Genomic DNA, 15617 nt, shown 5'->3' with positions numbered 1-15617 from the left:
GCGAGAGACACAGAGAGGGAGGTAGAGCTGAAGATGAGGTCATCCCAAACAGTGCACACCCAGGGTCACTGCCTCACTATAGAGGGACAGAGATAAAGAGAGGGATGGAGCAGGGCGCGGGGGGCTGCAGGGCGAGCTGCAGAGAAAAGGCCTGCGGAAGACTGAGAGATGCTCAGATAGGTGAATGGAAAAGAGATGAGGTTAAAGGTGCACAAAAACATGCCAAAGCATGACAGCGGATGGTAAAGTACTTTGTTTATTTCATATGCATATGAAACCACACTACAACAGGAGCAGGAAACCATGATCATGGCCGTCATTCTTTTTTTCTTTTTTTGTTAATTCTAATCACAATTGGATAAAATAATAAACTGTAGGAAAGTAAAAATACACGCTAATGGAATAAAACCAATAAAGTAAAATAATTAGAATCAGTACATAAATAAACAATAAATACTGAATAAATAAGTGAATAAATAAAAGAACAATTTATTGAACCTATACCCAAACAAAATAAATAGCTCTAATGCATGAACCCTGGCAATGATTTCATGGGACTGTTAAAGGTCCAGTGTGTGAGATTTAGGTGGATTTACTGGAATCTAGCAGTGAGGATTGCAGATTTTGACCAGCTGAAATTTCTCCTGGTTAGAATTCCTTAAGTATTTAGGAGGTTTTTTCCTGGAAACTGAATTATGCACAGAGGTCTCCTTTTTCTCCAAAACAAACACACCAGGTGAATTAAACCAGTAAAAACACTAGATAAAGCAGTTTCATGTTACATATCAGTGGTTCATCAATGTTGTTTAGCATGTCCGAGACAGGCAGCTTGCCCACAACATGTTAATGTGTGCTCACAATTTTCCCTCGGATAACTTTAGATCCAGATGTTCAGGAAGTTTTTACTGGGAGACGAATTATCCACTCAGGTCCGTCCCTCCCCAAAACAAACAGACCTGGTGATTTAAAGTTGTAAAAACACTAAATAAAGCAGTTTCACATTAAAAATCAATGTTTCTTCAATGCTGTTTGGCATGTCCGAAACAGTTTGCTCACCCTCCACATGCTAAGCTGTGCTCACTTTTTTCCTCTGATAACTTGAGATCCAGACACTCTAGGGACCCGCTCCCCATTTAGATATAACAGTCTCATCCTAAGGTAACAAAAACGAGTATTGTCTTTCTCTCAGGGGATTATAAACTGAAGAAAACATTATACTATAATCAATTTCTGCCAATAGATTCACCTTCATCCTACACACTGAACCTTTAAGAATGTGTCTCCATGAAGAGCTTGATTGCATTTTTTATTTTTTAAATCCCTGCACCGTTAATTTTCTGTTGCATCCGTTAGCCCACAGTACCCGAGTCCACAGTGACCAGCTCTGTGGTGCCGCATGTTGCATTAATATGGTGATCGTCCCTGTTACAGAGGTGTTCAATCTGCCCCCCAAAAATAACTTCTCTAGTCTGGAGAACTGGACACAACCACACAAATCATGCCACACTCTTTTTGCCTGCTGCGATGGGTTTTTCTCTCTCTCTCTTCCACCTTATGCAGTCGCTTTAGTTCAGCACACTACCAGCTCTCTGTATGAAAAATCCCATTTTTAGAGCAAACAGCAAGTCTCTTTTCCAACTAGCAAAAAAGGTAGATTTCTTTGCTAAAACACAAGAGCAATATCCCCACTATTGGTTTAGCACAATCACTGGAAGATTCCTATGAAAGGTATCCTTGTACATTCTTTAATCTATGATTATTCATTTTACAAAGAATAACAAGTCTTGGTGAGCTTAAACACTTTGGTAGGCAACTGTGAAATATTAGCTGGCAAATACAACTGCATGCCGTGGATACTTTATCCAAGCCCATACCACTCCACATCCAGCACCACTGCACTACTCAGACCTCTGCAGCTTTAGCAGCTTATTATATAAAAAACAACACAACTACAGTTCGAGCCTCGACCACTCATTTGGAGAGCTAATAATATTGCATAGACTATATGCTCAGTAGTGCCAGGGACTATTGATAACGCAAGATAAAGCTTTTTCAGTCAATTTCTCAGTCTTTTTTGTCCACCGTTGCACCCTTAGCTCAGTTTTTGTGCAACTGTCATTCACAGTGAAGTAAAAGAGTCCATGAAGCAGCCTAGAGCTGAGTCTAACCCTATGAATTAACAGTCGATTCCCCTTTATTCGCTCAAGAGTGGTTTTCACAGTTGTATCGCCCCAAAAACTGCCTGCCAATGTCTCTCACTTTCTCTCACGCACACAAACGCACGTACACACACACATACACATCCTTGTTTTTCTTCCCCAAGTCTGATTACTCATCATTGATGCTCCACGTTGGCTGGTTTCTCATTCCTCTTGTTTTTTTTGTTTTTTTCTCTTCCTCTCCCTGTGGGTTAAGCTCAGAGGAAGTAGTCAGGGGGCGGGGAAGGTGGGCTGCTGGTGCGGGTCGGTGGGGCGTCGCCGCCGATGCCGTGGTTCGTGCTGAGGAGCTTCTCGTAGCGAGCCTTGTAGGCGTCTCTCTCCCTCAGCACTCGAGTCAGCTCACACTGTAGCTGGTCCAACTGAAGAGGAGAAAAGAAAATCTTTGTGAGACACAGTGCAAAGATGTTCACTTAATGTTCACTTAAGTGTTGGGGATGTAGGACTGTCAGAATTTCCAAATTAAACTGGAAATGGACAAATGGACAATGTATTGGGTGTAGAATAATGACACCATTGTGGTTTAACTTTTTCTCTTTTAGCCTCATTTTCACTATGCAGTCTTGTCTGCCACTGGGTATGATCTCCCGGGATGAAGAGAAATGAAAGGATGGAAATTAAGGCTCGATTTATGGCAAAAAGGAAGTGGGTCAACCACTGTGCAACCAAAGGAGGATGAGGGCAGAACTTTTTTTTTTCTCCCAGGGGCTTTTAGCCACAGCAGCGCTGGGCTTTGAAGCCAATTTTTATAGGTGCAAAAGTGTGTAATTACAACTTCTGGGTCCGTCAAGTGATGCCATGGGGCCCAAGATGACTTACATTGGGAAAGATACATCTGTAAATCAGCTGATAAATTTCGCTGAGTGTCACAGTCCCAAATCGAATTGACTTGTTTTTTTCTATCTGGATTTGATCAATTCTGCCCGATAACTGGGGATGAGCAAGTACACTATTATCTATATCTGCATCTGTACTTGCAATGGCTGTTGTTTAATACAGAAGTGGGTGGGACTCATTAACTGTTTAAATAATGGAAGTAGCTGCCGTGACGTCACCCACTGCTTTATGGGCTCTCATTTTGAAGTCCTGAGTTCAGTACTTTGGCCTTCTTGGTTTTTGGACTGTTGCAATGCCTCACAGACAGCCTGTTACTCAAGCAGCCCGCCCTTAAATATGCATAACTTCAAGCCACAACAAAATGTTAACATATGAATTATATAAAAATTCACCCCCATAGTTTTCATGAATTTTTAAATTAGCTATAGAGACCAAAACCTTAAAGGTGGGCATTTTAGCAATGGTGTCCATGGGGACTGACTCGTTTCTGTAGCCGGCCTCAAGTGACCATTTGATGAACTGCAGTTTTTCGCACATTATTTTTTAGCCTCAAGGATTGCTGCTTAGTTGGGCCAAACTAGAAGTTGTTATTTCAAGCCTGAAATTGATATGGATTGATCAGAAGTTAAAATGAGGATTTTCCTTCGTCACGAGTACAGCTATTAACACATTTTACTTAGATTATACTTGTACTTGTAAAGTCTACCTTATTTGTTTACTGGATACTGTTTTTTAATACAAGTATTCGGCTCAGCCCGAGCTCAAACATTCCGATAATCTAAAAGAGCTGCACTATTTAATTTTTTTAATCCCAGTCAAGTTAACAGTGGGCTAAAGAAAAAGTTAGCTGGCAAAGCTGGTGAAAGTCTTTGGTACGCTGCCCTATGATGCCAAATATTGGGGTAATTTTTTTTGGCTTCATGCACCATTGAGCAGCTATCATAAATATGAATGGGGCATTGCCTCCAACACTGTATCCAGTTCTCATCGTACATCCATGAGTAGCTGTCGGCAGCTGTCCCCAGTCACCAAAGTGTATCAGTGGAAGATCTTTGCAGTTACTTTCCCCTGTAGTAGAAGTTGCAGATGGTGGAACATCTGAAGTAAGTGTGGAAACTCAAGACGAAAAATAGAGTTGCCGCTGTCTTTGCGACAGCCATGACAACAGTAATACCACTTAAAGACACTAGGGGGTTTCAAAAGTTGTCTGTTTGTCTTTAAAGATGAGATTAGATCAAGGTGTTAATTCTGGATCAGATAAAACTTGGATGAACTATCAAGCTTGTCAGTATACCTGTTGCGTGAGCACGTGCTTCTCCGACTCCAGAGCGTGGCGGTGCTGTAAGCGCTTGTACCGGCAGGACTGGGCGTAGCCGCGGTTCTTTAGCGTGCGGCGTTTCTGCTTTAAGCGCACCACCTCGTCCTTACTCACTCCCCGCAGGTGTCGGTTTAGTTCTCGCACCGACAGGCTCACCAGCTGCTCGTCAGAGAAGCGTTCGTTCACCCCGCACTGCACAACAGATGGAGAAAAGACACTGTGAGAATATGCTGCAGTTTAATGTTAATTGGCAATGAGACACATGCTGGAGGTGATGGATGACTGTGTACAGTCAGAGAAGTGTGAAGAGGATTCATCTTTAAACATATGACTGTGATATGACTGCAGGACATGTGATGTGTTATACTGAGTGTGTGTGAGTCTATCAGGGGGCACATTTCAGCACCACATGTCTATAATCTATCAAGTAATCTGACTGAGTGTGGGTGACAGTTATCAGGATTACGCACAGCAATAATAGCAGATATTATCATAAGCTCACACTGTGCTCCACATAGAGATCCTCCCAGACATCTTGATCAACCAGATTACAAAGTTTAGTTACCTAATTAAAATTACATTCAACATTCAACACTGAGCTTTATGAGCAGCAAATTATTTTCCTCCAAGCATATTAGATCATTTAAAGTGTTGGTTTTTAAATAATCAACCATATAATTGGTATGAAGATTAAGATCTGGCTTGTGTAAATGTCAGAAGCTTATAATAAAATGTCTGCGAAGGAATTTAAAAATATAGAGAGACATAAAGACACCAATAACTCATTTTTAAAAATTCATAAGCAGTGCATTCACTTTTAATAAATGTTCAACAACAAAGCAAAGTTGTAAGCAGATACTTGATGTATTTATTGACAATTATAACGCCTCCTGTGGGCACTAATAAGTGGAGATTAGATATAATAATATAAAATATTTCTATAAAGGAGGAGTTATAATTGAAGATAAATATTGTGCATTAATAAATGATTAATTTTAACATTAACAAAATGGCTCAATGTATAATGAAAGGAAAAGAAATGCATGTTTTTTTTTTATGTGAAATCAAGACTTTGCGCCCTCAAAAACAAAGATTTAGCTTTACTTATTGTTGCCATACAGAAAGCAATCCTTAGAGCGATGCCTTAGATAGAAACAGACATTAATAACCAAATGTCCTAATCCTAATCCTTCACTGCGCGATCCCTCTCTCCTTCTGCTCAGCTCTCTAATGCAACAAGTGTCACTGCTCAATTCTTTCACCTCCAAAAACTTCCCATAAGCACTTGTCCAAAATTTGCAAAGCCTGGGATAAGGAATGACCCTCCCTATAGCTGCGTTTCCACATAGCAGGACAGTTCAGTTCAGTACATATTTTTTGAGTTTCAATTGTGAAAAGTTGTGGATGGTACCTCTGGAACCATGCTTTACCGTCCCCATTTTTCATCACCCCTTTGCTTGGGGTACCTAGCACACTGATCCATTACTAAAAGGTGCAGCTAGAAACGCTACAGTACCTTCATTGGTCAGCAGAGAATCAATACTGTAATGTTACTCAGTGTATGAGTTGGCGATGTGAATTCTCAACACACCTTAAATTTCAACATGACAACTCTGACTATTTCGTCTGTTTTTATTGTCTCTCATGGATGACATACACTTTCAGGAATGAGTGGATCTTTAATTGTTTGAAAAATATTTATTAATTTCGACCGGATTATTTGAACTGCATATACTCTAATTCTCACTTGAAGAAAAAAATATGGCTGAGTGTACTTTCTGTGCACTCTGGAAGCACTAGACCCCTGCTCTTGCCTGACAAGAAGTTAATGCACAAAGGAGTATTTTAAATATCCCATTGAGAGATACTCTCACTCCAGCCTGCTCTTTTTTCTTCTGAAAATGTTGCAGTGCAGTGCCGTTCTGTGGACGATACATGGGTTGCAGACTTCACTCTGTATCACCGTGAGTGAAGGAAATACAGCAAGTGCTCGTTGGAGCAGCGAGGGACAACAAAGAGTACTGTCTGCAGTGAAAACAGATGTAGTGTCTAGGTACCTGCTCATAGTGGTTACTTTTGGTTCCAAAGGTACGTTGCCAAAAGCTTTTGATAGAAACACAGCTTGTGAGTGGCTAATTTAGGCAAGAGGAGTGGGATTGGTTAGGGTAAAACCATCATGATAAGGCAATAATAGGCAAAATAAGGCAACAAACTATTTCACCTCATCCTGATCAATGAGTGTACCTGATTAATTTGTGGGTGGTGATGGTGGTGATGGCTGCCATGCATGGGGTGGTGCGGGTGGTGCTGATGGTGGTGATGCTGGTGGTGATGAAGGCGGCCCTGGGGGCTGAGGGGTTGTGGGTAGGGGGCTGAAGCAGGGGTGGCATTTGGGAGTGAAGGAGGGGCTGATGAGAGGAAGACGAGTGGGCGATGGCACATGTCTGTCCCTTTGGGGCAGGAGATGTCAGCTCCACTATCGCTGCTGGAGTCTCCCAGGTTGCTGCTCGAACTCTGAGAAAGACCTGGAAACTGAGCAGCAAGGAGGTACGGAGGAGGATGAAGAGGCAGATAAAAGTCATCTTTCATGTTTCATGACAATATTCAGGATTCCTACAGCGTAAAGGAAGTTACACTTAAGACTTTTCAAGGCTTTTCAGTGCTAGTCGTAATTTAATTTACGACCAATCTTACAATAAACAAAATTTAAGAAAGAAAAACATGAACCCACATCAATTTGGAACAATTTTTCGAATACTGTAACAAAAAAGACTTTTCCGTCACTTCAAATGCTTGAAAAAGATTATCTCCATATATTTCTACCATAGAGCACATGGAAAACAATGAACATTACCATAAAAGTACCCACTTGGTATACCTTGGAAAAAGCCAGTTCTTTTGTGATTTGATTAGATGTAGTAAATGTATATGAGTGTCGCTGGTTCCATGATCCTGATCTGCCTGATGTTAATGAGAGGAGCACTGGGTAAACTACTAAAAGATTGATCTCACCACTTATTCGGGGATTTTTATAACGCAACTAAACCACGTTTAGTGTCTTAGCATTTTTAAGACATTTGAAAGATGGATGAGGTGGATTTAAGCCATTTTAATACCAATAAAGGCCTTAAATTTAGATGAATTAATTACTTTTTAAGGATCTGCGGGAACTCTGTGTATGAGAGAAGAATCATGAGGTAGAAACGTGTGAATGTTACCTGTGAGCTGACAGCCGCAGCAGCTGAGTTTAGTAAAGCCTCCACAGCATCCTCACACCCCAAAAAGCCATTGACGGGTCCCCTCTCTCTGTCCCCTCGCTCTGGCACTCCCCCCAAGGCTCCCAGCAAAGTGGCGGGCCCCGTCACCTCGCCTCCAAACTGTTGCTGCAGCGCTGCCAGCCAGATCAGGTCCTCCAGCGAGGCTGGGGTGGGACCCTGAGGCCCGCCGTGGGCCGGACTTCCCTCCACGTTCCCCTGAGAGCCGGAGCTGATCCCGGAGGTGAAGCTGTTGGAGATGGAGAGGGGGAAGGAGATGGAGGAGGATGACGAAGAGAGGGAGGAAGAGCCTGAGGGTGGTGGGTGGGCGTCGCTGAGCGTCGGCGAGGGTGGCAGCGAGTTGTAAGGGCTGGAGCTCAAACTGGAGTCCTGCGGAGGATGGCTGGTGTACGGAGAGCTGGAGGGGTCGTGGGGAAGGCCAGATTTGGGGTACGCACACGGAGGAGGGAGTGGAGGAGTGTCAGGTTTCACCTCAAACTTGAGGAGGTCAAAGTCATTTAGGTACTCCATGGCCAGAGGGCTGGGAGGAAGAGAGGGCATCGGGAGGGAAGGAGAGGACATGGCGTCTGCTGCTGCTGCTGCGGCTGGTGGGAGCTTTAGGAGGGTTTGTCCGTGTGTCAGGATCGTTGGAAAGTCCACTCCTCTGCCTCAGAGCAGCTCATAGACAGCAGCAGGGGTGATGTCAGGAAGTAGACTGATGGGTGAGTTTCCTCAGCGAGAAACTGTACGTCCCCTTGTCCTTGTCTCCGTCTGTCTTGTCCTAAAGGAAAGTTGGAATGAAAACAAGAGAAAGAAATGATGTTACACATTTTTCAGGTGTTAATCTATCAAGAAGACCGTTAACGCACCATTTACGAGGGATTTATAAGCTGTAACTAATGCTTATGCTGGACTTTCAATGGACAGTTTAATCAACAATCAATCAATCAATCAAATTTCATTTATATAGCACCTTTCAAACAAATCAAATGCAATTCAAAGTGCTTTACAATTTGATTGAAAAAACAATGAAAAGTATAGACCATAAACTTGTGAGAGTAAGACGCTACATAAAAGCCAGACTAAAAAGATAGATTTTTAGTATAAAAGTATCAATATTTGCAGCTCCTCTCAGATTCTTCGGCCATTCCAGTGTTTTGGGGCGTAATGACTGAAAGCAGAATCACCAAATGTTTTAGTTCTTCCGGATGAAACAGTTAAAAAAGAAGAGTCAGAGGATCTTAGGGCCTTCCTGGTTCATAAACCAAAAGCATGTCTGAGATGTAGTCTGGTGCAAGGCCAGTGCCTTATAAACTAATAAGACATTTTAAAAATCAATGCAAAGGGATAAAGGGATAAAAATCCATGCAAAAGAACCAGATATATTGTCTTTTTTATCCCACGCATTCTTCTGTCTTGTGAAACTTGTGCCTACATTACCCACAATGCAACTCTGAGAATCAGATATGTTATGTGAGCAGTGGCTAATGTAGCCGTGAGCTGCTAGCCTCAGGTGGACAGAAGTTGGGTGAGCTCACTTCTTTCTAACTTTACTACGTCTGATTTTTTTGAACCTGTAGTCTTCAGTCGATACTAATTGAAGTGATGTCATTTGAGGTAATTTATCACACTTTGTGCAGCTCTCTGGAGCTACAAAATGTATATACATTTTTTTTCCTACATGCACTTTTACTCCACAAGACCTGAAGACAGGCTTAAATGTGTAAAGCTGGTGCAGTGCCCCCTTTAATAATCACTAATGCTTTATAGATCTTATTAATTAGAACAACTTACTGGCTGTCAGTTTGTGAAAAATCCAGCATTAAACTTGCTTTGTCCTTTTAACTATCTAATGAATTACATTTCTTTATCAAACATGCAAAATACATAAAAAATAGAATAAAAATGTAAGAAAAAAAACAGTATACCCAGTGAACACATTCAGTAACAACATAAAAAAAGTATTTCATGTTATGAAAAACATCTCCAGCTGTCTGAAGTGTTACCTGACAGTGTGATTGTACTATAAATGCTTTGACAAAAAGGTCATTCTGACTTTGTTCGACATGAAGTTGTACTGTGTGTGTCGGCCAGTTTGTGTGTTATACTACACTAATCTGTAGCCCCCCCACCTTCTTATATACACACACATATAGGACTATAAACGCACTCACACTCACATACACATGCATGTTTACTTGCAAAAGTTTGTGACACGTGCAGACAAACCAGAGCTTCTTTAGCTCACTAACCTTCTACAAAGTGCTGGAAACTTAATTATTAGTGTCTTTGCATGTTCAGTAAGTGCCATTTCTTCAACAAGTTCATTTCATAAGAAGTGTCAGATAATAATCCTCACGTTGCTTCTCTGTAGCCAAATCTCATCTCTGAAAGGGAGCACCACAAGAATACCTCCCTCTTCAATTTTGAAAGAATTTGTAAAAAAAAAAAAACCCCAAAAAACCCTCATCTTCCGCCTGCCAAGTTTTGTATTCATCTCCATGTAGAAATGATTGCAGGTTATTGCACTAATGTAATCACACACACAATAGATATAATATTTCTGGAAAGATCTGCCTACTGAACACATAACCGACTGGAGCGCGAGAATTCAGAGGGCTTAATCATTTTTGACAGAAAGATCCACAAGTCTCAGGGACCAAATCCAATTATCAACAGGTTCAGGCTTTAATCCAGAGACTTTCTCAAAGAATTGAAAGACATTTTCAGACAGCCAGAGCTATGACGTAGTAATTATCTTATAGCTGAAGCTAACCTTATGTATCAAAATATTCTTTTTCTGTGTAGTCTTGTCAAATTCAAGGTTAAATAATTTTTCTTTTAGGCAAAAATATAGTTAAAAAGAACATAGAATGACTAAGAGGCTGTCCTGTTTTCAACGTGACAAGTGAGTTAAACATTCATTTAACAATTTAAAACATTCACATGCAGCTGAACAAAGTAAAAAGGCCAAATATCTTCTCAGAATATCAATGAAAAGTTGACTATTTTCAGTATTACACAGCAGTCACTCCATCAAAGAAAGCCATAGAGGAGCAAAGCTATTCCGTCCAACAACACTGATTACAGGCCATCAAATGTAATAGTTTTAAGAATTAAAATGAACATCTCATTAAAAGTCCACCTTTGACTAGCTGCCTCAGCTGCACAGCTCATTAGTTTCGCCCCCCGTGGTTCAAAATGGATTGTAAAAGAAAGCAAACAGTGACAGGGCTTCATGGAGGCCTCAGTCTGGACCAGGACCAGAGTCACGGCAAAAAGGCAGCCAAAAAAAAAAAAAAAAGAGCAGCACACATTCACACAGATGACAGAAAAAAGTAGAATGAAAGATAAAAGGGGCCTGATCAGAAAGAAGCAAAGTGAAATGAAATGATCTTACCGTCGGTCATAGAGATGAGTTTCGAGCTCTTTTCAACATCCCCCCTCCACACACACACACACAAAAATAATCAACTGACTGGTTGACTGACACGTTTGGAGAGAGACACAGAGGAAACAGAGTGTGTGTGTGTGTGTGTGTGTGTGTATGTATGTGTGTGTGTGCGCATGTGAGTGTGTATAGCACTCTGTCACTGAGTGCCACTGCCCCCTTTCTTTCTCTCCCCTCTGCTGCAAATCCCTGTTTGCAACAATCCCCTCCTCTCTCTCTCTCTCTCTCTCTCTCTCTCTCTGTCTCTCTCTTCTATATCCCTCTCTCATGGTTTACAGGCATGTCCACACTCTCTGGCAATGTCTGTCTCTCTCTGTATGTTTTTATCTCTTTCGCTATGTCTGTCTGTGTCTCTTTATTTCTGCGTCTCTACTCTCATGCAGTACTCGAGTTTCCTCTTTATTTCTTTTTCCTACATCTCTCTCTTCCTCTGTCTCTCTCTCTCTCTCTCTCTCATGGTTCACAGGCATGTTTTTATATTTTTCAGTGTCTGTTTCTCTCCTTATTTCTGCATCTCTATTCTCATTTAATACTTGATTTCTCTCCTTTTTCTCTTTTTCCTTCTCTCTCACATTCTCTCTTTCCTATATCCCTCTCTCATAGTTCACAGGGATGTTCACACTCTCTGGTAATGTCTGTCTCTCTCTTTCTCTGTTTTTATCTCTTTTATCTCTCTGTGTCTGTCTCTATTTCCGTGACCCTACTCTCATTTATTTCTTAACTTCTCTCTGTTTTGGCTCTATTTACTCCTCCTCTCTCTCTGACACACACACACACACACACACACACACACACACACACACACACACACACACACACACATACACACACCTATGAATCTTTTTTAATTTCAGCACTCACACACATGCACTGCCACCCACATCAGGTATTTAATCACATGCTAAGTTACGTCAACTGTGACACAAACATTTTTTACACACTCATCTGCACAACAATGTGTGCACGGTGTCAGTTCAGATTCAGCTCGTCATCAGAGAGTAAAAGGTTATCTTTTATTTTCACAAAGTAAAACTAAGTTCTGATAGTTGAGTTGACACAAGTTGGACTGTAGACTCTGCACTGCCTCACAGTGGACGCTCACAGATACTGAACTGAGCCAAATATGTCCACAAATTCACCGGCTGGGACACCAGAATAAAACCATTTAACATGTAAAATGTCAGGATGTCATTTGCTTTTTAAAGAAGTCTTTTAAATGATTTGACTGAGTTTAAAAACGTGTCAAGGCTGCAGAATTCATGTCATGTCCATGTTTTAGCAGTGGTGGAATGTAACTTAATACATTTACTCAATTATTGCACTTAGGTACAATTTTTAAGGTACTTTTACATGTGTATTTTCCTTTTATGCTTTAGTACATGATGACCCTATAAAACACAATGCAATGCTTTACATTAAGCCAGTCAGTTGTGTAAAAGTACCTAAACTGACTGACTACACATTGACACACTACAACATTAAAGGAATACTTTGCCCACCATTATCAATTACTCATGCTCTTTTACCTTGGATTTGTGAAAAAAAAGCTTTTCTTGCATGCATCTAAAGAAAAAAGTGGATATGTTGATTTGCTAATGACTGGGGTCCATGTTTAACGGCAGGGAAATTATATCAAAACATCCATGTATAAACTCTCTCACAACTTGTGCATTGTAAATTACAAATTAAAACGGAACTGAAACTACATGCTCTCTTTAAAACCAGACTCAAGTGCTTTGTTGTTTTTTAATATTTTTTTAACTAATTGAATGACAAACTGTCTTTTTGTGGGTGAACTATAACTTTAAGTGATAATATAAATTATAAAGTGTTTTACTTATACGATAACACTTGCAGTACATTTTGCTGACAAAACTTCAGTGCTTTTCTTCAAATAAAAGTTTGAATGCGGGACTTGTACTTGTATATTTTAATACTGTTGTATTTCGGCTTTTGCTGAGGTAAACAAACAGATGTTCGAATATATTTCCAAGTTAAATATTCATTACATTTGCAAAGACACTGACCCAAAATTGGGACTAAGACAGAAATTTGTGGATGAAGCACTCTGTATGCATAAGTTTTAACCCAAAGGATCTCAGAAAAGAACATTATAAAGGTTTCTGTTTATTTTTTTATTGATGCTATTTTTTTTTAATGTAAAGTAAGGTATCCCAACCTGTTCTCACATCCCTACAAGTTCATCTACTAACAATTTTTGGCAATGTATCCAGTGCAGTAAGCATTTTAGAGAACGTTTATTTTTGTTACTATACATCATTTTCCTTTTTTAGCTCCATGTATGATATTGGAAACTGTTGTATGTTTGGCATTCATGCCTTCCTATTGCACATAGGAAATCTGACTGGTTGCAGACATACAACAATATTTAAGAAAGCTTTTCATTGTTATAAACCATTTGTCTGATGAACATCTGGCACAAAAAAAGTAGCAAATAAATCTATTTTTGCAAGTTAGACAATGTGCAGGAGTTTGTTTGCAGCCCACAAAGACCTCCCAAGTGATAGTTTGTGAGTCATTGTTCATTTTAATTAAAATTCTTGTTATTTCTGTGAGTCTTCACTGTACTGCCTAGAGCTCCAGCAACCAATCAGTAGCTCTGTGCCTGCATACCTGCCTAAGATTTATTGTTTGTCATTATTTTGCAATTTGATTAAACACATATAGCACCATTTACTGCACCATGTGGGAACACACAATACCAGCAAAGGTCTTAAGACTGGATTTTGACACAAGGCTCTGCACATGGATCAAGATTCAGTAATAACACAGGAACACCTTAATGGCCTCATCATTTCAGTGCTGACACATTTGCTGTTGTGAACCACGACAGGGAACCTGGACCTTTGCTGTCCTTCACAATCAGTTGATATATATGCCGACATCCTGAAAACACCTGCTATTTCTCTCCCTAAAAGCAGTTACACATACAGTAATTACCAATCTTTCTGCCATAAATAATACATCAGCATCACTAAACAGCAATTTTAATAACTTTAGTTTGCAGTTAAACTTTTTCAGCTGCTAAGTGCCCAGCGTTGTGGGTAAACAAAACATTGCTGCTGTCAAAGATTTCAATATTTCCACCGAGGAGGTTTGTTTTGTTCTCACAAATTAGCACCCCCCTGTGTCCCCACACTGCCCTGCCTCTCACAGTTAGGCTCAAAATCTGTGAATTAATTGTTTTTTTTTTTCTGACCCATGTAAGTCTGCTGAGCGGAGAAACGCATAACAAGCATTTCTCGATGCTCCTTAAAAGCTGAACTTGTTAATCCGGAGTCTCTGTGTGTCTTAATGGTGTCTCGTTAAGGAATCAGTGAGTTAATAGTGCCTTCACAAATCTGATTTGGACAGTAAACAAAACCTTTAAGGCAACCAGACGCGCTGACTCATGGAAACAGCTCAAGACTCATAAACAGGATTTATTTATTTTGCAGTTCAACAAAAATTAGGATCTCTGATGAGCAGAGAGTAAATTTAGGGATGAGGAAAATTAGAAAAAACGATTTAGAAGTAAAACACCCTTTAACAGTTTCTGCTCTCCTCATTCAGCTTATCTTCCTCTCTTTCTCTGTTTTAACCTCTCTATCTGTCCATCATTTGTGTTTCCGGGGAAAGCTTAGTGGTTAAACCAACAGGGCCTCCCATGAGGGTGAGGGACAAAGAGAGGGAGAGACACAGAGGAACTTACCTCATACTTCATGCCAAACACACCAGCACCCCTCTGGCGTCTGCGGCCACATTTATCCCGCAGCCTCTCAGATGTGTCTAAGTGCACCTCACATTCAGGTGGGACTCGGTTTTACAGCCCGAGACGGTTCACTCACTGCTTGTCTGCAGCCTTATTTTCAGAGGTATATTTAAGTAATTAGCCCTGTAGGATCCCACACTGTGATTACCATAATGAGTAGAGCTTTTTGTAGAGTAGTAGATGCTATAGTGGTTGCATTTTGACTGCAGGTTGTATATTTACTACCACTGTGTGTAGGATTACAATAGTTGATTGACTTTGATTCCAGCGTTAGATCCTAACACCAAAAGCCACCTTTCGTGTCCACATGATAGGCCACTGGACGGCATCAGCTGAGAATGCAGTCGGACAGAACCAGTTGTGGTGTTGTTATATGCTGGCAGACGGTCTGCATGATACATATGATATGTTAAAAACACTGCCAGTAATGATGTGATATAAGAAATGCAAGGGTGGGAGGGGTGCTGGATGGGTCCAAAAACCCTGGACTTCGATGCAGAAGTCCCATGATTGCTTCCCATCTGAATGTGCTGTTTTTTTTGTTTTTTTCTTTATACCTTAACATGTGCTTCTTTTGCCTAAATCTAATCATTAGTGCCAGCATGTCCATTTGTTGTCCATTTGTTGACGCTCCTGTGTTGGTTGCCATGCACTTTTGCTGGCTAAACATAACCACGTGCAGCGTAATCTCCTAATAATTTTTTATTTTTATTTTTATTTTTTTAAGAGGATAAATACATTTACAAGACTAATTCAAGACTTTGGGAAA

At 40.5% G+C, this 15617-nt stretch overlaps 1 protein-coding gene across 1 annotated transcript; it reads right to left on the bottom strand.

Moving 5' to 3' along the window:
* Positions 1-2416: 2416 nt before the first annotated feature.
* Positions 2417-8207, bottom strand: nrl (neural retina leucine zipper). The gene is made up of 4 exons (XM_042484106.1): positions 7590-8207; positions 6616-6903; positions 4348-4563; positions 2417-2578 (listed from the first exon to the last, which is right to left on the bottom strand). Exons 1-4 carry the CDS (start codon positions 8205-8207, stop codon positions 2417-2419), a joined length of 1284 nt encoding a protein of 427 aa, XP_042340040.1.
* Between the last annotated feature and the right edge of the window lie 7410 nt (positions 8208-15617).

The sequence above is a fragment of the Plectropomus leopardus genome, chromosome 3, assembly GCF_008729295.1.
Source record: "Plectropomus leopardus isolate mb chromosome 3, YSFRI_Pleo_2.0, whole genome shotgun sequence".
In the NCBI taxonomy this organism is placed as follows: domain Eukaryota; kingdom Metazoa; phylum Chordata; class Actinopteri; order Perciformes; family Serranidae; genus Plectropomus; species Plectropomus leopardus.
The sequence above is the reverse complement of the archived record's forward strand: the minus strand, read 5'-3'. Positions and strand labels throughout refer to the sequence as shown.

Bases quoted from the DNA above. Each gene is read 5' to 3' on its own strand.
- nrl (XM_042484106.1), bottom strand. From the start codon at position 8,207: ATGTCCTCTCCTTCCCTCCCGATGCCCTCTCTTCCTCCCAGCCCTCTG. The intron at 6,904-7,589 runs GTAACATTCACA...CTTGCTGCTCAG, and splicing joins CTGCGGCTGTCAGCTCACAG to TTTCCAGGTCTTTCTCAGAG. The intron at 2,579-4,347 runs GTATACTGACAA...TCTCCTCTTCAG, and splicing joins AGCACGTGCTCACGCAACAG to TTGGACCAGCTACAGTGTGA.